Here is a 25,723-nt window from a genome sequence, read left to right as displayed (position 1 = left end):
CAAACAGAACAAAGACAAACTCAATACAGACAAAGGCTTTTGTTTGCAAATGTGCTGCCCCTGCATTTTCCATTGTACACCAACTATATTTCTACTTTAGATTTTTTTTTTTTATTTCCTTTTACTGTTTTAAATGAAATAGGAAATAATATATGACTCTAAACAATACATTGGAATTCATTATTGTTTTTCTGCATTTCCTTTTTAAATAGGATTAAATAAGTTTAGCCTATCAAGGTAAATGATGTGGTAAACCATAAAAAAATGTGTAGCATATGGTACAGGCAGTAGTGCAGCTGGGACAACAGTCCTATCTTCTGCAGCTGCACCAGTTTTTTTTTAACTCCTATTCTTCTGTTTAATATATTTTCTCCCAGTGTAGCTGTACCCAATGTACTTGGCCTCAAGGCATCACCTCTAAGTAAGCCTCAAACATTTCAGTTCTGTGCTCTATACTGACAGTATACTTAACCATTAGGAACACTTTTTTGTTTTGTTTTGTTTTTTTACCTGAAAAACATTATTGAACAACATTGAAGTGAAATCTTTAACTGCATGTTTCTTTCAATGTCTAAGTGTAACATAGCACTTCTATAGGTTAAGATATTTATGTCAAAGGCAGCTCTGTTATTTTTATTAACTGGCAGCCATATCAATGATTGTCTATGACTTTCTTTAAAAAAAACATTGCTTTCCTTATTTTCAAATATCTGAACATTTTCAATTGGTAAAATCCAAATTCTGGTTGTTTTGTTTCTTTTTCAACATTAGGTGGTTTACTTAGGCAGTGAAACATTGTGTGACTGTACATTTAGTGCCAAAAATTTTACCAACAAAAATGTATATATGAAAATAACTTACATTTAAATAAACGTAAAGTATATATTTTTTGTAATATACATCGAGTTATTTCAAAACGTCTATATTGCTATCTAGTCCTTATCTTAACAAATCCAACTATGCATGAACAAACTAATTACTACATCCATAGTTAAAATATGGCAACATTTATGACAGTTTATAACAGTTTGCACCTTCATTTTTTGGATGAACCCAAATAAAAGTTTCTGTCCTTTACACACATCTTCCTATATGCATACAGGCATACAGTCAAGTAACACACATTTCTGTCATACATAATGGAATGCTGGCAAAGTTGTTTTGGCTAACAAACTGCAGAATATTTTTAATTTATGACATCTAAATTAAGATAAATTAGAAATAGAAATAGAATTATAGTCCATTATAAAATATTATTTAAACTAAGGACCAAATCCATTGCAATCAATAGCTGTTAAAAGTATTGTTGACAGTTCTTTGTCATCAGCATTGAAATTCAGATTCCACTGATCTAAAATCAGCTTCAGGCCTTTCATTAGTAGTCTTCTGCATGAATTAGTGATGTGACTACACAGCTAAGGAGGAATCAATTGACATTACAGCTAAGGAGGAACCATGTATAAAATGGGCTAAGATCCCCACATGGCAAATTAAAGTGCAGAAGCTGCAAATCAACAAAAATATAATCACTGCCCAGTTATTTATTTACTGCAATGTATCCATCTAAAGAGCTTGATGCAGCAGTTCCACTCATCTGGTCTAGATATACCCACGCCTATTATGAAGGAGGAGTACATGTGGAGGAATAAAATAAGGAGGAGGAGAGGCTGAGAGGATGTGGATGAGGTGTCCTCTACTGCAGGGTTGGGGGAGAAGGAAGAAACAGGAGAGGTTGGCAGCAACAAGGGACTACATGTGCTTGACTGCAGGTGGAATGGCAGAGACAGCAGTGCAGTGGCATGTTAACACACACACACACACGCACACACACACACGTTTCAAGTGCTTCAGAAATAGAGCACTCTCCAGGACTCAGGCAAGGTTAACGCAATCGAACAGCTTTCTCCACATGCTGTTAACTGCTGCCTGACAGAATTCTTTCTTTTCATTCAGAAACTGCAGCTTTTCTGTTCTATTACATTTTTAATTCACACACCATTAAACTATCATTTCATCAGCAAAGGAAATTATTTTAAAGTGTTTTACTATTGTGATGTCTGCCAAAAGAAGCATACAAACAAAGAAAAAATGGTGACACTCTTTTTTAGATTAAATAAACATAAAACATATAAACATATACTTTCAGTAACATGTCAACAACATAATAATAAAGTAGCAGTAGTAAAGCATCTGAATACATTGAGTAGATTATCAAGAGACTTTTAAGATTTGTTTATAATGTGATGACAGTCCTAGTTCATATCTGTAGATATTAACCTGAGAAAACACTGAATATGCAAGAGGTATAATACATACCATTTTAGAAAATTCAGCAAGCTCTTATAGACGAGCTGTTGACAGCATTATGTAACTGAATTTTAATTGGGTATTGGTTAGGGTTATGATCAAGATTAGGGCCAGTGTGAGGGTTAGGATTAGGTTTTGTCTTGAGGTTGTCTTGAACTGTTCCACTGATCCACTTTCCAGGTGGTGTTATAGAGTTGACTACAACTGTATCCAAACTATCCTCTGATTCATTCATGATAATGTTACTAATACTCCACTGAGAGTTTATTAATCATTTATAAATGACCACTCAAAATAAAGTGTTACCAAAAACAGTTTATGCTCATGTAAAATGACATCAGTCTACATATTTTGAGGATGATTAGGTAGCATTATATATTTGTTAACACACTACTTGATGCTCATAATGCTATATGCTTTTAAGGTCAGCATGCTTTTTTGACTATTACAAGCCTTTTTCCAAAATCAATTAAAAATATTGTCTAATGTCATCACTTCTTTACTAGGCTGCAGCTATGGTTCCTATAATGGAGCTAAAGTCTTCTACCAAAACACTGAATGTCCCCTGTAAAATAACAACAACAACAATAACAAAAAAAACAATTATCCTGTCCAATGATAGCAATCCCCCAACACCTCAGAGCACACGGCTATCGACAAACTGTCATATAACTTAATGCAGGCTCCCTCCTAAATCCACACACCACAAAGCCATTTCACACTTTGAGCTGAGTTAAATTTAAGTTGATGAAGTATCTCTGAGCAGAGAAAACAGACAAAAAAAGACATTCAAAGCAAAAGAAGAAATATTATTACATCTCCTAGGAAAGATTACACAAATACAATAAATCATGAGTTCCACATTCCTTGTGGACAACTGCTCCTGAAGGACACACGACATCCATTCCTCTGCACATAGCTCTGAATGAAGATATTAAGTAAGGGGAAATGCAAGGTTCCATATGGAACCTTGTCTGTATTTTTTTGTTTGTACCTTGTGTTTGTATTTTTTCATGAGACGTCTAAAAATTGGTTGAGCATAAGAGCTAAGTCAAAGCAGTCTTACTAGAATTCTGCACAGTAACAACATCGGTCCACTGACAAGGTCCAAATATCAGCAAAGTTATTTTAGGGTATAAAGATAAACCATATTTATATAACTATAATAGCACTGAATAATGTTATAATAAATAAAGTCAAAATACATATAGGAAGTTGTCCATGTTTTACTGTGAAAGGAAGAACAAGAAGTTCCTTCCCTCCCCTGGCATAATGCCACAGTCCAGTCAGCTGGACATCTGCATATTCATTGAGCCATAAATGTCTCCCAAATGAAGATATCTTATACAGGCTGGCAGGTTTGACAGCCAGAGTGTCACTCACCTCTCTCACAGGTTGTGGACCAATAGCCAGTTCCAGTGCAGTCACAGACAAAGCGGTTCCATCCCTCTTTGCAGATACCCTTGTTGTGGCAGGGGTTGCTGTCACATTGCTTACTGCTCATTTTGCTGCAGGAGGGCACGATCCCAGACCCACCCTGGGCCTCTGCAAGTTGGCGGATGTCCTTGCTGCGTCCATTGATGAACAGGTCACGGATGCAGCCAACATAGCCATAGTTTAGCATGGCAGTCCACAGTTCTGTGGGGAGGACCAGGTCAACCCCGGTGTTGGGAAGCCCTCCTAGATAAAGGTCTCCTTCCAGGTCCAGAATCTCATTTTCACCAGTGGCAGTGAATGGTGTTCTGCGGCTGTTCACTGAAATGATCCCTGTAGATGATGTAATAGGTCAGGAGCTAATAGAGATTATGTATGAGCCAGCAGTGCCTCAGTTCAAGTTATTTTAGCTTTCAGCTATTTTTCAAGTTACATAGTTCACATTAAAATATGTGATATACAATGCAAGCCTATTAGTTCAGATTCAAATCCCTATCAAAATCTCAGTAGAGATGCATAAAAGGCAAATTTTAAAAATGTCCAGCCGATTACATCGCGATATGCGATATAGTATTGTAATGGAAAGTTTTCCGAATTTAAACATAAAAAGGGATGTGAAGGGAAATAGAGAAATGAAGAGGATGTTCTTGGGTTTTCAACTGGCATTATGCAAGTTTTCTGGGTCTCCAAACACCCACATGTCTATTTATCTGTCTCAGTTCTTTTTTCCTGAAAAATACAAGTTTCTTCAGGCTGTTGTATAAAGTGGTGATTAATCAATCTGACTCTGCCTGACATAGGTGCAAACTGTGAACTACCAGCTGATATATAGCCAAGATCAGAAGCATAAAATAAGAGCCTCTCAACTGCAGCCACAATGCCAAGAGACATCTATTACATTTGGAGGACACAACAAAAAGAAAATGGAGCCATTCTTCTTCACTTCTCCTGAACTGCTTCTCCCAGTATAAGATATTGGACTCTCTGGAATAGGATTCCAGTGAATATTAGGAAACGCTATAGGCAATGCTCTGGTTTTATGTTCTTACTGATATAATACATTTATAGAATATACAATCAGCTAACATATCAAGCATTTCATAAACTAGGTGAAAAAATTCACATGGCATGTAGTCCACAGAATTCAACTAGGAATGACTGTCCTAGAAAATGTATGATTGTCCTTGAGAAATTATAAAACACACCATCTAAGAACATTGATATGTGATTTAATAATGGCATATAATTTAATGAATACATAAGTATATGATTTAATTAATGAGTAAGTAACCAAGCTACGATAACTTTATATTTATTATTTTTAACAGCAGTAATTATTTTATTACATTTTTGCCACTTTCTTTTATTATTGTATGATTAATCATTTTATGCAGTATGTTACATTAATTTAGCAGTATTTAAACATCGGTTGCAACTGGTTTTCCCTTTCATATCTGGTTAGCTCCCTGAAGTCTCTTTGAACATATTTAATCATAGCATATCAATGTGAATATTAATTGCAGCCATTTATTAAATGAGGTGCAAATAACAATTATTGTGACTATATTCAAATTTACTGTTAGTTAAAGAATCTGAAACTCACCTGATTTGCCATCTCGCTGGATGTCCACATGGTGCCAGGCCCCATCATTAACTTTATTCTGTGTGGCTTTCACCTTTATGGTTCCTGATCCCATATCTAGCAGAAGGTACAAGCAACCATCCAGAAGCTCCACAGCAAAGAAGTCCACCTTGTTGCTCCTCTGGCTGCGAGCGTCATGCTTGTCTTGGGACTTGCCTTGGGTGTAGAGAATCAATCCATTTGTTTCAGAGGTACGAAAATCAAATGAGATAGAGCCCACGCGCTTGGTGTTCCACTTGGGCAGACTGAGGAAAGACTCGGGTGTCTCAAAGGAGATGGGGTCCAGGGTAGGCACATGTTCACACTTGAAGACCACATCCCCCTGCAACTTCATCTTGGGGTCCGCAATTCGGGCCAGACGAGACAACTCCAAACGTATGTCACTGTTTTTGTAGACCACCTAAGACCAGAAGGCCATGTTAACAGTGATGGCATCACAGTTCCAGAATTCCAGACCAAAAAACTCCAAAGATTTCACAGAGTTAAATACTCTTTTATAAATATCAATTGTCCTAGGCACAAACATCAAATTAAGTGTGCAGATAAGATTCGGATAGCTTTAGATATTGAAGACAACTTTTAGATATTGAAGACAATCATAGAAAAGGACGACTTTCTTTAATGTGCATTCTGGGTGTCATGGTTATATGATATAGGAATAAACTTTCCATGGGAAATTCAAAGCCCAACTTAGATTTGCAGATGCCAATGAAACAAATTAAAACAAATGCCAATTTACATATATAATGTACAACTGTGTGTGTGTGTGTGTGTGTGTGTGTGTGTGTGTGTGTGTGTGTGTGTGTGTGTGTGTGTGTGTGTGCATGGATTGTACAGTAAAGACAAATAAAATAAAACTACAAAAGAATAGGCACTGTAAAATGAAAACCAGTGAAGCAGAAAATTAAAAGCATTTTTTCTCCCTAAGGAAAGAGCTTTTTCTGGTATATAGGGCACTGTGTGCACAGCAAACAGCACTTGTATTTGAGAGCACAGCTGTCAGCAAACAGATTTTTCAGATCTGGGATTATAGATAATCCTGAAAGATTTGACAATAAATCAACACAGGTGCCCTGAGAAATGACTGCAGTCAGAGAGACAAAGAGCAAGAAAGAGAGTGAAGGAGAGAGTGTTAGAGAGAGACAGGAGAGAAAGAAAGAAATAATCTATAAAGCCAAATCATCTATAAAAAAAATAAAAAAAACACACCTCTCTGAAATATGCATCTAATAATTGACAAGATCCACGTGGCCACATTTTATGCACAAATGGTATATTTTATGCATAAATGGTAGGCTAATTAATCTAGTAATAATGACAAGAAGATAAAAATCTAATATAAAACATAACTGCTAAGCACAAGTGGAATGAAGTTAACTCTACTAACTGATTCATATCCAAATTCAAATTTCATTTGGCAAATTTTGCAAACACTCCAATTCTAGGCAAAAAAAGTTTCCTCCGTGCTTTCCACTACAGTCCCCTAATCAAACTCAGAGACCTTGGCAAACAGTGATGTTTATGCTTTTAGTGGCCATTACATGTGCTCACTAACAATGTAAAGGAAATTATGTGATGAAAGGGAGATTGACCCAGTACATGCAATGTTGATAACATTTTTTACTGCTATCCTACGAGCCATCACCGAGACAACCCAACCCCTAACTCCCAAGAGAACTGTTTATAATCAAAGCAAAAAGATTTAATGACTCTATAAGGGCCCGTCTTGAGCCTCTGTGCTGAGGCAAAGTATTGATCTGAAGCTGAGGAAGAAGGGCAGGACCTAATCTCTCTTAGATCGGTGTCTTAGGCCTTTTATCTAGACCACAGCTGGCCACTGCATTAGGCTTGGTATTAATGACAGAGAGAGAAATAATTCAGCAAGAGAAACAAGGTGGGAAGGCCTGCTGCACATGGAGATGAAAGAATGATAAAGTGGAGATAATGGTTAAAGATAAAGGTGGTGCTATGTAGCGGAGAGGTTCAGTCATGAAAATGAAGACTCAATGATTACTACTATATGTCGGTGAATACACTCTAAGACACAACAATAGAGAGACTTGGTGAATACACTCTAAGACACAACAATAGATAGACTAAATAATAACATACTAGACTACCAGCCTGCATTTTAGTAGATATGAATGAAACTAATTGCATATAAATAGTATTAGATTGCTGGTGCACACTTATAACAATAATGCCATTACAGAATATCTACAACATATGATTAAGTGAATAAAATAAAAACGCTAATTAGCACAAGTGCAGCATGTTAGTAAGCATGAAACAAATGCAGTAAATCCTGTGTGCATGTATGTGTTTAATCTGCAGAGAGAAACACTGTGCTTTCCTTGGTTATCTGCATGTGCAGGTTGGATTTTTAAAAGGCTGTGCTCATATCACTTCCTAGAACAAATCCAGGTGCATCTGCAAGTGAAGACCTACTGAATAAACATCCCTAATAAACACGTGCAGAAACATAACTGGAATACACACACCAGGTGTTAACAAAACAGTTGCCTGGGTGCCAACTAACTACTTTCCAGCCCTGAAAATGAAACAAACAAACAAAAAACCCAAACAAAGAAAAAGACAGGAACGCAATTTAATTACTGACACTTTTTTCAGAGCCTAACTGCACTGTTCAGTTTTGCCTCATATGCACTGCTCAAATTTAGAAATTTGAAACGTTAGCTTTTAATAAAATATTTTTTCATAAATTCTACTTTTACATTTCCAAATTGTGTGCAATATAATTAAAATATCCTTTGTGTATTCATGCTACTTTTTTCTATGTTGACAGGGCAAAATGGATAACCTCTAGAGGGGCTAGCTATTTAATTCTATTTGCTAGTATTACATGTTTTTAGACTAATGGTAATGTTAACAGCTCAAGCTAGCATAGTGTTATATATTATATTCATGTTATACACAGTTAATGAAAACTTTACTGTGACATTGGTTCAGAAAATTGCAACACCCAATCACACCACTAAGGGGAGAGCTGTGGTTTGTGAAGAATGCAATTTTGCTTCTATATGCAATAGAATAGCTTTCAAACCTGGCTAAAACCTGGCTAAACAAAGAGTGCACCTGGACAACCAGATTTGGAATGTTGGTTTCCCAGTAGACAAACATGTAAATTTAGGATTTGTACATTTGTGCACACATATATAACCCACATAGACACAGACAGACACACCCACACACACACACACACACACACACACACACACACACACACACACACACACACACACACACACACACACACACACACACACACATATATATATAACTTTGAGCTATTCATTTCAAGGAATGGCTCCATGGCTCAAATCCCAGTTTCCTCTTCATTTTTTTTCGCATTTCCTTTTCTTTCTTTATTTTTCTTTAATATGAAGCAGCTAGAATATTTAAAATCTAATTTGAAACCCAATTATTCATTAGTGATAGTACAGGAGTTTTTGTTATTGAGTTTATTTCACATCACTCCTACTACACATAAAAAATAATGGATGCAGAGGTTTTATGCATTTTGAGAGAAGCTATTGTCCCTCAGTTAGTGTGGCATTCCAGTCTGGATGTAAAATTTGCTAAAGTGAAATAGACCTTCTTAAAAGAAAATTGACTCATTATGAAGATTCAGAAAGTTCAGAACAAATAAAGATCAGTTGACTCTTCCTGTCACTAGAAATATATGGAGATCATATCAAAACAAAGCCTTAGGTACAGGTGATCAAATTAGAGGTTGTATTAGCAATCCTTATAGTGGCTGGGTGATTAAAAAAACAAACAAACAAAAAAAAAGATTATTTCTCTCTGATTTTCTTAACAGGCTACATGTAGCTGTTTTGTTTTTTAAAGTTTAAACACATTAAAATTGTTTAACTGATGTCACATAATGAGTAATGTGAATCTTTAAAGTTTGTACCACACAACCTCTTTTTACTCTTTTTACTTTACTGAAACGTGTTGTCAGTTCAGAGCCCTGAATAAAGGCAGTTAAAATGTGGTACTTATGTAAACAGTATACTTGTTTGTTTCATCATTGTTTTAATTATTGTCATGTGTCTGGGTTTTTGAAAGTGCTATACAGATTAAATGCATAATTATATTATTATTATTGTTGATGTTGTTGTTGTTACTATAAGATTCCTCACTGCTGCAGTCTATTCTTTCCATGCTCCTTCTACACTTACATGTCCTCAAACATGTCCTACACATCCCCTGAATACTACCCCCTTCGCCAGTGCCCACCAATCCTGGGCAGTGCCCTTAAACACCAGTGTGTTCTGTCTGCATAGTGTCCTACATTTCTCTGAGGACTTATGCCTCTCCTGTTTCCTAGTTCACTATTTCCCAGTCACCAGTCATTGTTTTGGTTCATTTTTTCCCGTACTTGTGGTTGTCAACATTTGACCAACAAATACCACTATTTTCTGGATATTCATTTGGCATTAAAATTGTAATTATAAACCTGACTGCATCTTTCAACAAAACTACTAATAAACAAGCTGGCTACATTTCAACACTTAAGTGTCATCTGAAACATGCAAGCCATCAGTGTGACATCAAGCACTGAGACACAAGCTGTCCATTGAAAGTATCTGCCGTGTGCAGGTGCCCTGCATGTCAACAATCAGGAGTGATAACTCACTGCTGTCACACGTTCACACAAGCACCTCATTGCCAAGACAAGAGCTGGAGAGCACGAGGAATAAGCAAAAAAAATAAAGGATAAAAGTAGGTATTGATAAAGAACAGGGTACATTCACTCCTTTACTTTAAGAAATGTTTTGGCATTTGTGAGAGGTAAGTGTGATCAGGATTATCATGACTCCAGAAGAAAAGAGAAAACCTCTGTAAGGTGGGGAAAGTTCTGCTACTGACTTCAGTGTGTAAATATAACAGTGCAGAGTGTCTTTATGTCTACTATGCTAACACTGCAAGCAGAGTGAAGGAGCTTACTCATTTAGCAGCATTATCAAAACTAGAGGTCTATAGCTACCGATTGCCATTATGAGAAATGAAACTAAGGATAAGGACACTTTGATACATTCACCTCCCTTTAACCAAAATGCAGGGAACTTGTTCTGTTTATCAGGGCTGCGATAGATCATTTGGGCTGGGCGAGCCCTTCATCATTGTTGACTTTGGCTGTGTGCTTGGCAAGGACCTGGAGCATCAGCAGCTAGGCTCTTGATTTTTAATAACCAGGAAAGACATGGAGAGTAATATCAAGGTGTTGTCCTCTATCAAGAGATAAAACGAGGTGTTATCAAGAGATAAAACAGCTGAGACAAGGTGATTTCCATTGTGACGGTTATTACATGTGTCTGGGAGTGCATGGTCTATATGTATTCGATATCTAGATGGTGTGGAATCTTTATAAGACAGTTTCCCAAGGTAGCCTACATCCACAGCAGGTAAACCACTAGGAAGAGACATAGCTCTATGACTGACTGTCAGATTAAAAATAGAGTATATCTCCTTCTACTCAAATAATGACCTTAAAGTTATACCAGAGAAGGTTGTACTGATACAATACAGAAAAATGTGTATTTTCAGCAGCATTGTAGTATTTTTAACAGCATTATTTCACTCTAGTTCCTGTGTTCCAACTAAGTTGACTAAAAAGCATTTAAAATTGTTCCTAAATTAGCAATTTACGTATCATTTGGTATGACAATGGAAGTTATGGGATCAACAAAAATAGCCAAAACAATGTACAGTCTGTACAAACTGAAAGTCAATTGAGAGCACGGATTGATCTTTCTATGATCTTGTGCACACAAGGAAGCAAGGCAGCAAACCATATATTTGGCTTTTATTTATTTAAAATAATTTTACTATTAAAAAAAAATCATTATGCTCCAGAATTAAATAAATAATTCATGTTTTCAGTTCTTTTTGTGTTTGCTCAAAACCAATTGTTCATTTTTTCTCTTTTTTTAAAAACTGGGCCTTATTATTAAAAGACAAAAATGTTTTTTGTGAAAACAGTTTGGCAATGCATATTATTGTTTTTTATTCTAGAAAGCTACATAACAAAATCCCTATGCAATATAACATGATGAGTAAGCACATTCCCCAAAAAAAAAATTATTTAAAAGTATATTGACAGAGCAGCATTAAAAAATAAAATTTGGGGGGAAATAGATCATTCCTAGTACTAAGCTTAACTCTGTGAGGATATGCAAATGCAGTGTGAAATTCTCTCATATCTATTAGTGTGACTGCATGAGCATCTACAACCAACATTCATGAGAATGTGGAAACATTATATCTGAAGCCAAACACACTTCCAACAGACATTATGGCAATCTGATTATGGTCATATATTGGGTTATTTGTGGAATTATCCTGCTTCTAGAGAGCTACTCAAGATAAATTAGGATGCAGACATTAGCCCTGCACAATAACCAACACCACACTCACTAATGATGAATTTTTTTGCCTTGTTCTGTGGCTTGTGTGAAATTAAATCACCAAATATAGACTGAACATATTGTTTGTTTTATATTAATATTCAAAAGCCTCACCTCCTTCAAGCAGCCCATGAAGTTGTTGCTGACTGGTGATCCAGGCAGGTCAGCAGTACTTGGACTCCCTCCAACGTAGAAGAAGTCATCGGAGCCCAGCATAGTATAGTCGTCCTGGGTGTATCCAGTAGTGGTCAGTATACCATCCACTGAGATGGTCACCTGGGTGATAATGGAAAATAATATAGAAAACCAAATAATCAGCAACTTTGAACCTAGAATTCCAGATACTAAAGCGATTTTCTCTCATACTTTTCATTTGTTCCATTTGTATCATTCTCTGACTTGTTTTGAAATAAACTGATGTGAATATCTGAGACAGCTGAATTTGAATAAGGCAGTGTTTTGGTATTGGCTTTTCAGGACTGCTCAGCATAGGTTCACAGGACAGGTAAAGAAAATTTTGCAAAGGCATATTTTCTTTATCTTTGATGAGGGGTAAGAAAATGAATTATTATCAGTTTTGGAGAATTACACGGTTAGTAAATGTTAAAACCAAGGACAAATTGGTTGTACTTGTTTTTAGTTTTCAGGATTTAATATGTACTATCAAACACACACACACACACACACACACATACACACACACACACACACACACACACGCGCACACATATGCTTGCACGCACCCAAACACTGGACCCTCTCACACAAGCTCCCACTCACATGCATTACAAAAGAGGCTTTATTCATCATAAAACCAAATATATTATATTCTCGGCCATCCATAATCAAATCAAACTGAATTGACCTGAGAGGAGATGGATAATGGGCAAGAGATGGCAGTATGGAAGCTAAGACACAAAAGGCATGCAGCATCCATGCAGCAGTGAATCACAGCTGCATTGAGGGAGGAACAGAGCACACACACCCACATTCACACACCCAGCATGCAAAGGACACACAAAGGAGGAGGAGAGTGGAGGCCAAATGTGTTAAATGTTAGGAGTGATGACTATGATTTGATTTTGCATAGAGATGATGAAGGTAGTTGTGTGTGGGCATGTCATGCGCAGTGTAGTTAAATTGACTGCCAAAACTCCCGGATTTTGAGACATCTGGGTTTCTTTTTGGGAGATAGCTCCTGGAAGGCAGAATATTTTATCGTTGATTTTTTGCAAAGCCTCTGCCAGATACTGCTGTGGAGGCTTGGTGTTGGAGAAAGAAACTAGCCCCTGTAAGTGTACTGGTGTGGGTGCAGTTTCAGAATAAGTTAATATAAATTTATACTAAAAATGTGTAAGCCAACTAGACAGGGGAAAAGAGGTAGAAAGTCAATGTATGGAATAAGAAGGGGAGTCAAAAAGTGAAAAGTTCTGGTAATACAAACCCATTTCCTCATTTGTTTGAAAAGAAGTGTCTAGAATGAAACTTAAAGAACGAAAGAAAGAAAGAAAGAAAGAAAGAAAGAAAGAAAGAAAGAAAGAAAGAAAGAAAGAAAGAAAAAGAGAGAGGGACACACAGCAAACCCCCAAAAAAGGACAATAAAATGATATCTACCAGACAATGTAGTTTGTTTACCATAGCGTGTCCAATGCCTGAGTGCTTGAAGGAAAAGGGGGAGAAAGGAAATCAAAACAATAGTGAACAGAATGCTGTCAATAAATGGAAGAAATTAAAAGTAATAATGATGAAAAATTAGGTTGTTAGTACATTAGTTTGGTTAGAAATTTGTTAGTAATAAGAATGATTCCATGAATGATTAGTTAGTCTAAACAGGCATGTTTTCCTACAGCAGGACAGAGAGAGAAAAACAGTAAGATGATGAGAGGAGAAAGACAGACAAGAAGTTCTTTAGTCCTTCAGCTCACATCTTGTGGGGGTTCTGCTTTTACCCACCTGAACAAAGTAGTCAAATTAAAAAGGAGCACTTACTTGTAAACTTCGCATCACCTTTCAATTCCATAAAAAAAAAAAAAAAAATTCTCACCTGTTAAAGGTTAAAGGTCAGCCAAACATAAAAAAGTGTAGTCACACTTACTCTATTTCTTTGAATCTCTATACGCTAGCCAGCAGCAACCCGCTGCAATTGGGACCTGTTTGGTATGCATATATTTATGCATGTTTATACATCTTAAAAATGCTTTAACTCTTACACCAAAGTATATAGACAAAATTGTGATGAAGATATACTTGTGGCGATACAGCTATATTTGGGCTAAAAGACCAAAAACCCATTTGTCCCTGGAGATGATGCAAGAAAATCTCTATAGAGAACAATCAGCTGCTGACTAAAGTCACACAACTGCTGACAGGCAGTCAAGACTATAAAAGTCAAGACTAAAAAAAGAAAAGAAACAATAGTTGGCTCTGTGACAGGACATGTAAGAAGAATATTATTTGAGATAGAAACAATGTCCTACAGACAAAATGCTATGGAATCGTGTAAAATCAGGTTGTGTATGGACCTGGGCTGAGTTTCGCAAAAACTGCAGCACTCAAAGTAGTGCTATGGCTGGTAGCTAAGAAGAATTGATTGAATCCAAAACAAAAATTGGAAACTAAGATTATTAGGGGAAATTACTATTTACTGTATTTTTTCTTTTCTTATTATCCCAAATATATTTATAGCAATAAATGCAGAAAATTCATCAGATTGAGGACATTTTGAAGCATCTACTATAAGAACCAGTTCTATTAATTCTATTGATTCCAGATATTTTTAAAATCAAACTAAATTATTTAGATAGAGAGTTGCAACTGAAACAGCTATTTTTGTAAAGGTATGGTTATTATTAGTTGTTGCTCAAAATTGTAATACAATTACTGCCCATGCACACTACTCAAGTTTAATCATTCCCATGGGTTTGATTTTGACAAGAAAACGGTTCCCATATAGTACGCCTTCCATCAATCCCCTCCATCCTCGCCTTCCATCAATCCCCTTTAATGGGACAGTAGGTTCACTGTGGTATTAAAGAGACATTTGTTTTTTTAATTTTGGAGTAAAGCATTTTTTCTGTTCCTGCTTTATAATTAGTTGTTCAGTTGCTCAGGAACGTTATACTATTTCCCAAAGTAGTGGTTTTTTGTGGAAAAAAAAGCCTATATAAATAATATAATTAGACACAACACCTACATCTCAGATACAACATTTACATTTGAGATACAAAAAATAATCTTAGAGTTTGTTTATTTATTTATTTTTCTTAACTTGCCACACCTAAGTATAACAGGACTAGGTGTTTTTCATGGCATTAAAAACCAGTGTATTTCACAATCTATAATTTTACTTATTTATTTGTCTAGACATTTGAAGTGACATCACATTATTACCTGTCTCAGATTGCGTGTTACTTTGATGTCATGCCAGGTATTATCATTGAACTTTCCGTTGACAGGTTCGACGATTGCCTCGAAGGCTCCTGAGCCCAGGTTAATCACCAGCGAAACAGCACCATCCTTTAGAGCTAAGTTGACATAGTCAGCTGATTTTCCTGTGTGCAAGATGAGTCCGTTGCGTTGCCAAGTCTTGAAGGAAAGAGTTATCTCATCACTGCTGCTCTGAATAGGGTTCTGGGACAGGTCGTAGCAGAAGTATTCTGAGCCTCGAAATGTTGCTACATTGTCCTCTCGTGCTGTAAGAGAAAAGTCAGATTGTCAGTCAGCTTGTCAAACATATTAGTGCAATGCTGTAAATGCATATAACTTGGACTAAAAATCAACAAAACCAATGTCTAGAATAGTCTCAGATCTAGGTTGATTTATAAAATCAAACTAATTTGAAGGAAGCTAATTTAAAATAATGCAATATATGTTGAAACCATTTGTTTGACCAAGTCAGTTCCTAGCTTGATTACACACAAATTGATAAAAGATCAGGCAGAGTGTGAAAGCAAACTCTGAATTGACCTGGAGGACACCCCCCACATTTTAAGTCAGCTTTTCAAAAGACAAGCACTTGTGCAAATGTCTTGTGGGGATGCAGGAAGACTTCAGCACCCTTGCATGTGTTCTTTGCCAGGGAGCTCTTATTCTGTAGCTGGGCATTTGAAAAATAGCTAAGATGTTTGGAAATTGCACCATGCAGCAAAGCAAAATATCTTTATATTTTCATACATGTTCCTGTTCTCCTAGTATAACTGCTAGCTTTCTCCTCAAATAACAGCTCACAAAGGGAGAGATCAGAATGTGCTGTAAGCCCCCTCAGAGAAAACTGTAGGCAGACAAAGAAAGAAGGAAACAGTGCAAAGCAAAAAAAAAAAAAAGCATGAGAAAGAAAAGGGAACAATAGTGCTACAAGAGGAAGTGAGCAAAAAATGTAAACGAAGAAAATAAAGAGAGGAGTTAGTAGGAGAAAAGTAGATTGTCAACTAAACAGGAAAAAGAGTGAGGAATGATACAAAAAGCTTTTTTAAAATAGAGATAGCTTTTTATAGAAAGATAAGGCAGAATATTTCTCTGATGGAGCCATGCTGTTTTGTTTGAGCAGCAGAGAAGCAGAGAGGTATGGTTTAGAACAATTCATCTTAGTGAGTAATTTCACACTTGGCAACACACATTCAGCACAGTGCAGCATGGCCATTCTCTGGGTGAAAATAGAAAAGATTTGCATCTCACATTTCATCTGATACATTTATGATGGATCTCCTACATTTTCAAACACTGTCAAATTAACATCATATTCTGAATAAGAGAATATGGGCACACTCTCACCCATACAAGCCCTAGTGCTTGACCTCTCATGCATTAATATGGGTGCATTTTAAAATCTTAACTTGTTCACTTACTTTCATGATTAGCATTATTACTACTTTCTTAAAATGTGTATATTTAAGTGAAAAAGAGGGGAAAAGATGGTTGTGATCAAAGATCAGCTGTGAATAATATCTAGAATAAATCCAAGGCCAGCATGCTAAATTTTGACTGATTACCAGAGGGGTGAACATTCTGATGTCTTTGCTCTTCCTCTGACCTCTGATTGTAATCTTTGAGGTGTTTTAAAATTCCCTTACTAGTTAATCAGAATAGTGGCTTGACTTACACTGTAGCCAGGGCTTAAGAGTAATAGCATTCTTGACACGGACCTATTTATTCTCACACGAGGATATGTATTTTATGTATACTACAATGTATTTGGCAAATGTCGTATATATAAATGTAAATGACAGCATGGAGTAACTATGAGTATAAGAAGGCAAAAAAAGGTTTTATTTGGTATCAGGCTATGATATCTGCTTATCATTGCTATGCCCTTCAAAGGGTTGTTTCCATGCCTTAGAAAAGAGCTGTAAATAACAGCCTAATAATAGACAATTAATTTATTCATGGAAATGCAGAGGCAGGACTTAGAGAAGAACACAGGTCAAGCTTCCCACCAAGAAAGGACCCAAGCAGTTCTACAGTTAGCTGCCGAAGTTGTACTAACGTGCTAACATGTAAAGTTTCTGCCATGGTTTTATATCATCAGCTTCTAAATGACATAATTTAGGGGACAATTAGACTACAACACTCAATCTAAGCAAAACGATAAAAACAGCTACATGTTACTTTATCTTAAACAGAATAATAATTCCCAACTACCACTATTAGCTTTTATCTCCTCTGTCACCTGCTTGGTTAGAGTGGGGTGGGCCACCAGTGAGTGGGGTGGGCCACCAGCTTTCCAATTGGCTGGGTGTTAAGCAGTGATTTGTGGAGCAATTGATGAATTGATGAGTGTGGCCTAGGTGTCTAATCCTATCAAGCAAGGCAGTGGGGCAGAGAGCAGGGTACCACAGCTCAGCACCAGACTGATTCTACAATGATTATTAATGCAGGGCCATTAATGTCTACCACCTTTTAGGGACTGATGAGATCCACAACACTTCTCACTTTGTTTTGTACTTAATCGTGTAAATTCTTATATACTGTGCGGGAAGGGTATCTAACTGAATGTGTGTAATGCAATTTTTGAACACAATGTGAACCCTGAGCAAATTTACCTTTGTTCTAGAAAATATTATTCAAGGTCAAACTAAAATGCTGTAACACTGTTTTTAGAATGAGCAAAAACCAGCAAGAACGAAGTCTCAAAACTGCAGGCCGAGCTCTAGCCTTGGCAGCAACATGGACCTCCGTGGAGACAGGTGGTCCCAGCAGCTAATCACTCATCCAGAGCACAGTGACACCTTGTTGACCATTATCTCCTCTGTCAGAAATATGGTGGAGCCTTAAACATGAGCCTCCGATGCCACAACAGCTCCCCTTACTCCTCTCTGTGTTCCCCATGGCAAACAGAAGAACAGCAGTAACATTTTTCTTTATTCCCATCCTAACTAGATGAAACTGTAAAACATATGACAGAGCATGAAAGCGCTTTTAACTTTAAATGGCTGTTATTTCTGTGTTTAATGGCAAATTCATGTGATATAATTTTAAGATACTTAACCACTACACTTACACATTTATATATTTATTTATATATCCATTAGAGCAGTATTTTGTAATGATGCAGCATGCTAAATGTTACAGACCTTTTTAACATTATGGAAAAAAGAACCTACGTTTATTTGGTTTTAAGAGTTGCCATGCAATCATGTAAACTGTATAGATGAATAGCAGATGTAAACAATACAATGTAAAGTTGGCAGACTCATTTTAAAGTAGGTCTGCTTCACTTTTATCACTTTTTTTCTCTTAATTCCTATTCTTTGTCTTCTTATATTTCATGAAAAGAAGAACAAAGAATTACTGAAAAAAAAAAAAAAAATTATATATATATATATATATATATATATATATATATATATATATATATATATATATATATATATATATATATATATATATGTGTGTGAAAAGGGGAAAAAAAAAAAAAAAACAAAACATTCACTACAACATTTTAGAAGACATATGAGAGTGGATTTGAATCCAGCTGGGACGAATTGTTACCCATAGCTAAAATATTGTGAGTCCGCAGCAGCTATGATGTCAGTGCTGTTCTCTTGTGCACGATAAGGGTTCAAGGAAGGAAAGGGCTGAGGAGAACTGTGTGTGTGTGTGAGAGAGAGAGAGACACAGAGAGAGAGAGAGAGAGAGAGAGAGAGAGAGAGACAGAGAGCGAGAGCGAGAGAGAGAGAGAGAGAGAGAGAGAGACAGAGAGCGAGAGCGAGAGCGAGAGAGAGAGAGAGAGAGAGAGAGAGAGAGAGAGAGAGAGAGAGAGAGAGAGAGAGAGAGAGAGAGAGAGATGTTTTTCGAGTAGCAGTTTTTCAAACATGCCCTGTCCTTCACATTGCAAATGGCTGAAGATTCTTTGCAGTCCTCAGTGTCTATACACACGTGACATGACTTTTGGGCCACCATGCTCTGTGACCTCCAAGGGTAAAACAGTAACTAAAATCTTTCTCCCTCTCACTCCCTCCTCCATATACACTTTCTTCAAAAGAGCTCAGTAACCTCCAGGCTCTACAGGACTGCAGTGTGAAGGAAGAAGAACTTTGCTTTGTGCAACCTGGTTCATGCTACAGCCAAGCTTTCTAAAATTAGTGGAGAGTTAGAGAGTATGCATACCTCTACATGCCTTTGGGCATGTGCATCTGACAGGTTTGAACAAATGTTTTCTCTCTAGAACAATATTCTCTAATGTTGATGCTACCCTTTCTCTGTGATCTCAGTCAGTAAATTACATTATGCAAACACTATAATGTTTGCCAACCTTACCAGTACACCGCTTCTTTCATTTTCATAATGCATTGTCTAAGATGCACTTTCAGACAACACAAAACAATAGAGTATGGATACGGGTAATACCACAGTACTGGAAACATTGAGAGTAACTGAGTGAAACAAATTATATGATAGCAGTTGTTTGAATCAAGTGTGGTACTTCAGGAAAAGTTAAAAGTAATGTACATCATTCTGAGGTAACTGGTCCCTTTTCAGTAGTCAATTTTTGCTGTGAATAAAAATAGTACAAACTGAGCAGAATGTATTTCAAAGAAATAATAGTGATATCAAGAATAGCATAGAATCACTGCCACAATAAATGACATTATTTGGTATTTTCCATCCACTGGTTTAATGCTACAGTTACGGAAAGGGCCAACTGACTTGCTCACTTACAGAACTAACACTCATCAGGCACACACCCACCCATTTAATGGAAAAGAAAGAGAGATAGCTGAAAAAGCAAAGACAGTAGACAGGACAGACAGACAATAACATGTAACAAACCAATAAACATATCAATGAAGTATCTTTTTTCCCATGTTTGTACAGTATAATTATGAAATATATAATTGTCAAATTCTATGTCTGTTAACATTTTCTTAAGGACAATGTGGAAAAGGATAGAGAAGTTAGCTCTCAATGTATTGTAAAAATTGAGGCTGGGTTCCCTCAAACAACTGGGTAATATTTTTTTAGATTTGTGGCTCTTTCCAGGAGGATCTTGGAGGAGATTACGCCAATTCTTTATTGAAATGTGAGTTCTGTCCTTCCATCTTAGCAGCATACCTTGCGGGCAATGGTGAGTTATATGTACAGTAAATTAGAATGAGGAATAAATGGAAATATTACTGGGAATAAAGTAATGCTACAGTTGGACAGAGAGGATGATGAGGCCAGAATCTCTGATAATGCAGTTTAGAAGTTGTAATATGTGTTCTGTGAAGGGTTTTATAATGCTATAATTAAGACTTTTTATTTTGATTTCCACCAAGCATTAAAGGTAGAACTTATTGTGTATTTACATAAAATGATTTCATTACAGCTCTGTCTATGAGGTGAATGTTGTTAATGTCTTGTGATACTTGCTTAATGTAAAGCAGTTAATGTGATAAGAAAAAAAAGTAATAAAAAATACAGCGTGTATGACTTTGGTCTATATTATATAAAATGATACGCAAGTATACTGTAACAAAAAAACAATTCTGAAAACACATCCATTTAATGTGCAAATATAGATAGTTTTGCACTGTAAAAATCTTTGTTAATCAGTGTCATTAGAGTCCCACTATAAATGATCTTTCATAAAATTTAAAAACACGACATTCTTGCACCACCCCACCCCACCCCCAGGATTTTTGCATAGCTCATAGTAAAGTACCCTCATATTTCAAGACACACAAAAAAATGGTGCTGGGGTGATGGTGGTGGTCACACATAAGACATTATTTATTGTTTGTGTAACACATAAGGCTACAAAAGAAAATACGTCAGGGAGTTGCAGAAATGCAGGAAAATCTGTGAGTGCACAAAGACTGTTGCATGGAGAGCTACAATATATTGGTATCTTTATACAGTTGGAACAAGCAGTTTGGTAATCGCATGCTGTACTGTGCCAGGGTATGAGGTTCCTGCAATGAAATTGGAATTTCATATAAATGGTTGCACAATATTAGGTGGTACTCATGTAAATAATGAAATCACCTCAGTAGGTGGCCAGAGAATCACCTGTAACTGAACACATTTAAGCTAGGACCCTAAACAAAGTCAATACTGAGCACAATTATTTCATAATATAGTTATTTTTCCAGCAGGCACAATCCAAATGCACAGAAAGTACAAGGGGTCAAATAATTCCATTTATGATTTATTGAAATGTGAGTTTACATTAAGTTGTGCTTATTATGTTTTGGTTTAATCTGTTGCTTATGTAATCCTGGATTCCCTTTGGTCATCATAGGCTGTTAGTATTTCTGCATTCCTCCTTTATATATGCCATGTCCTTATGTTTCTTCTGTGTTCAAGTAAAAACCCGCCTTGTTACTGTCAACTATTAGTATCCTCCATGCTTTGTTTTACTTTCATTTATAGTCATGTATATAAAGCTTGTTTCCATTTTCCTGTTTGGTTTCCTTGTTTAGTTGATGTTATCTTGCACACCTCATCTGTTTTGTGTTTTCCATTTGTTATTAAACTCACTCATTTTCGTTCTGCATTTGCTTGTAAATGGGGACCCACTGATTTTAACACTGCTTTAAATATATTAGGAGCAAAAAGAGGGTTGCAAATGACACATAGTTTCCATGAACAACTCCAAGGAAATTGGGCTAAACTGATTTCAGTTTTACAGCAGCAAAGAAAAACCTCCATGTGTAAAGTGCAAATTGATTTAATGATGTAAAATAATTTCTGGTTTGACTCAGTTCCATTTACACAAAAAGATTGGGTTTTGCTTTTTAGAAGTAATCAAGTAATTAAAATTACTAACCCCTTTTTTTTCTTTTTCCTGCCACCACCCCGTCATCGGAGGACTTTATTATTTATTTATTTACAACTTCTTACTTTGTCCAACGATAAGGGGGTATAAAACATAGACAGTCATAAATATTGTGGGAGGAAACACAGACTTCACAATCCAGAAATCAATAATCCAATGTACAAAAACCAATACAACAGGCAAGAGGGCAAAATCCAGGACAACAGGCAGTAAGTAAAAAAAAACAGGAAGACGGTAAATGCAATAGAGAAAACAGCTTAGAATCAAATGGCTAGGCAAAGGAGATTTTGTAATGACTGAATTAATGTTATAGGCTTATATAGGGAAACACAAGGGAAAATGAGACACAGGTGGCACTAATAATCAGAGGACTTGGAACAAATGAGAACTTTTTTGCATCCTTACCAAAGATGTAACAGGTTTTTTGGCGATTATTAATCCTATATATAGTATCCTGTTTTTTCTATTGTTATATTGGTTAATGTTATGGCTACTTGGAGACATAAAGATGGTGTTGGATGGACAGGGTTATTTAAGACATGTATTTGATGACTTCTTGCAAAACTGGTTAATAGGTGTGTACTGCCACAGAGTATGAATGTAACTGTCAGTTTTGATTATAGTATGTACAAGTTGCTGAGCTTGTGAAGCCCATTTTAAACATATCTTATAATGTAGTGTAAAGTACACTATCTATTATTTTGTATTAAATGCATTGTAAGTTAGTACTGCTGATCATGTGACTATTATTTTGTAAATATTAGATAATAGTTTTTTGGTAGTAGAAATGTTTATAAATTCTGATATTGTTGTAGATAAATTTACCATATTTTAATTTATTTTTGAAGACATAATTGACCTTATTTGAGTATTGTAGGTGTTACGATCGACCCTCTATGGCATGGGTGGTTTCCATGACAATGCCTTCAGTTTTGTTATCGTCCTGGTTTTGTCCTTCCTTATTTTGTTTTCAGTTTTCTCCACCTCCCTTGTTTAGTTCTCCACAATTTAATGGGTTTACCTTTGTCTTGTTTTTGACTTATTACCAGGTTCCTCCAGTCATCTCCTTATGACAGTAGGAACTTGTGCTTTCTATTGTAGTGTCTGTTGCCCCCCCACCCCCCACCCCACCTCTTTGAGTCTTGGTTCCTCTCAAGGTTTCTTGCTCATACTCTATGCTCTAGGGAGGTTTTCCTTGCTACTGTCACCCTTGGCTTGCACATGGACTTGGATATTTTTAAAGCTGCTTTGTGATAACAACTGTTGTAAAAAGCGCTATATAAATAAATTTGACTTTATGTGACTATAGCATAGCTTTGGGTTAGTTGTGGAATGACATGAAATTAGTGTTATGATTAATATGTTTAAGATATATATTAAACCAGGGTGGTTGGAGTATAATGAGAATAATTGAAAATAAATAATTTATTTTAATTAAATATTATCATTTTAATTATAAGAAATGTAAGGGCCAAATCTGTCCATTGATTAAGTTTGTCACTTACTGTTTTAATAAGTGGATTGATATTAATTTTGAATAACTCTGATAACTGTGAGGAAACTTACCAGATATGAAAGGTGATTGGTATTCAGGGGGATGGGTAATGTTCTAATTGCATCATAAATTTGCTTATATGTAAAGGGAGGTTTGTAGATTTTGTCCAATTGATAGAATATTCAGATACTTTTGAGTAGCTTTTGATAGTTTGGATAGTTTCTGCTATTGAAGCAATTCTTGTAAGTAAAGCAGAATTTCATCTGCATAGAGGAATTTTATATTCCATATGATGATTTTGCATTCATTTTATATTTATATTTTGGTGTATTGCTGCTGGTAGTTGGTCAGTAAAAGCAGAGAAGAGGTAAGGAGAAAGCATCTCCTTGTCTAGTGTCTTGATGCAAGGTAAAATATTGTCCCATTAGTGATGACTGTGGCCTTAGATGCAATGAGAAGAATTTGGACCCATTCAATAAATGGTTCTACAAATCATACATAGCATGGTATCGAAGGATTTTTCTGCATCCAAGCTAACTACTGCTGTAGATATTTTTTGATGAGAGGTGTAATCAATTATATTAAACATTCTCTGCATATTGGTGGAGTATCTGCCTTTGATGAAACTTGTTTGGTCTGGATGTATTAAATTGTGGATTACTGTTTCCATTCTGTTTGCTAAAGCTTTACTTAGAATTTTTCTATATGTATTCATAAATGATAAAGGCCTGTAACTAGAGGGTAGTGTGGGGATTCTATTTGGTTTAAGGTAGTGAGAGATAAGGACTGTATTCATGTTTGTTGGTAGGTTTTTATTTTGTTTAATTTCTAGTACCAGTCTAGGATTGGCCAAAAGTGTTTGTAGAACTCAAGAGGGAATTTATCAGGTCCTTGAGCTTTGTAATTAGGTATATGATTTAAGGCTGTATGAAATTCTTCTTGCGATATTGCTTTTCCAAGTGTTTTTTTTCTTCTTCTGTTAGTTTTGGAAGATTGATGTTATTCAGAAAAGCATTGATGTCTTCTATTTTTGGTTTATTTAGATCATTTCCGGATTTATTAGTAAATTCAATATTGTCATGTCTGAGCATTTGCAGCAGGATTTTTTTTTATTTATCAAATCACTTAACTGGTGATTGTAACGGCACAACACAACATGAAATGATTAACACAGTGGCACTTGTGTGGAACAAGCAGGGTGAACATGAGCAATGTCAAACACAGAGTTACAAAGAGGAACATGAATGGAATCAAAGACTGACAATGAGGCACAGACCAACAGGGGTTTAAATGCATGCATACATAAAGACAAACCAGATGCAGGTGTGTGCTAACAACAGGGGTGTGGTAACAAACAAGACAGTTAGCGAACTCCCACTGCACACGGCGGGCCTTACCATGGGAACAATGGGAAGGGGAACATTCTGTGACAATGATTCAGTTCCTGTAACTTATTTTGTGTTTTTTTTGGATGGATTGTTTATATTTATATTCTCTAATTCACATATTTCTATTCTAAATTTATTTCATTTTTTGATTCTTTCTTTTTCTTATTTGTAGCAAACAATATTTTTTTCTTCTTAATCTACTTTGGCAATTTCCCATAACAGTGATGGTGAGATTCCTGGAGAATCATTTGTTTCTAGAAAGGCTGCCCACTCTCTTTTAATATAGTTATCAAATTCCTGATCTTTGAGTAATGATCTGGCACCATCTGCCATCTGAAAGTTGGCTTATGTTGATACTTTCCATTCCATGTATTTGAGATGAGAGCATGGATGCTAACTGTAATTGGGTGCATTTGTGTATGTGAAATTGATATTATAGAATTACTTAGTCAATACATGAATATGAACTGGATGCATATGAGTGAAGTGTGAATTCTTTGGTTTTTGAATACCAGCCATAGCCAACATCCAAAACGTGCTTGAACGTTATTGTTTCTGTAGAGTTCCAGCTGCGTGTAGTTTGAGTGAGCTGTTCTGCAGAAAGATGAATCTAGAACTGTATTAAAATAGAGCTAACCCTATTAAACAAAACGAACAAATAGTTCATATACAAATAATGAACATGAAACTGAATCTCTTTCCATTTTTTCTGCCTGCTTGCATTATTTTTTTCCACCAAAACATATCTCGCTTCACCCAAAGAGT

General features: G+C 36.1%; 1 protein-coding gene across 8 annotated transcripts in view; it reads right to left on the bottom strand.

Moving 5' to 3' along the window:
- The window catches only part of nrxn3b (neurexin 3b), a 161,109-nt gene that overhangs the window by 100,640 nt on the left and 34,746 nt on the right, over nt 1-25,723 (bottom strand). For 7 of the 8 annotated variants that reach the window (XM_035529387.1, XM_035529392.1, XM_035529391.1 and 4 more), the window contains exons 5-9: nt 15,208-15,509; nt 13,453-13,476; nt 11,932-12,093; nt 5,345-5,783; nt 3,691-4,074 (exon numbers count right to left, since the gene is read on the bottom strand). In XM_035529387.1, coding sequence (XP_035385280.1) covers nt 3,691-4,074; nt 5,345-5,783; nt 11,932-12,093; nt 13,453-13,476; nt 15,208-15,509 — 1,311 coding nt within the window. The remainder of the gene's footprint in view (nt 1-3,690; nt 4,075-5,344; nt 5,784-11,931; nt 12,094-13,452; nt 13,477-15,207; nt 15,510-25,723) is intronic. The other variant, XM_035529389.1, reaches the window with a different exon arrangement.

This window comes from Electrophorus electricus, chromosome 8, assembly GCF_013358815.1.
Source record: "Electrophorus electricus isolate fEleEle1 chromosome 8, fEleEle1.pri, whole genome shotgun sequence".
Taxonomy (NCBI): domain Eukaryota; kingdom Metazoa; phylum Chordata; class Actinopteri; order Gymnotiformes; family Gymnotidae; genus Electrophorus; species Electrophorus electricus.
This window is presented reverse-complemented; position numbering and strand designations above follow the sequence as displayed.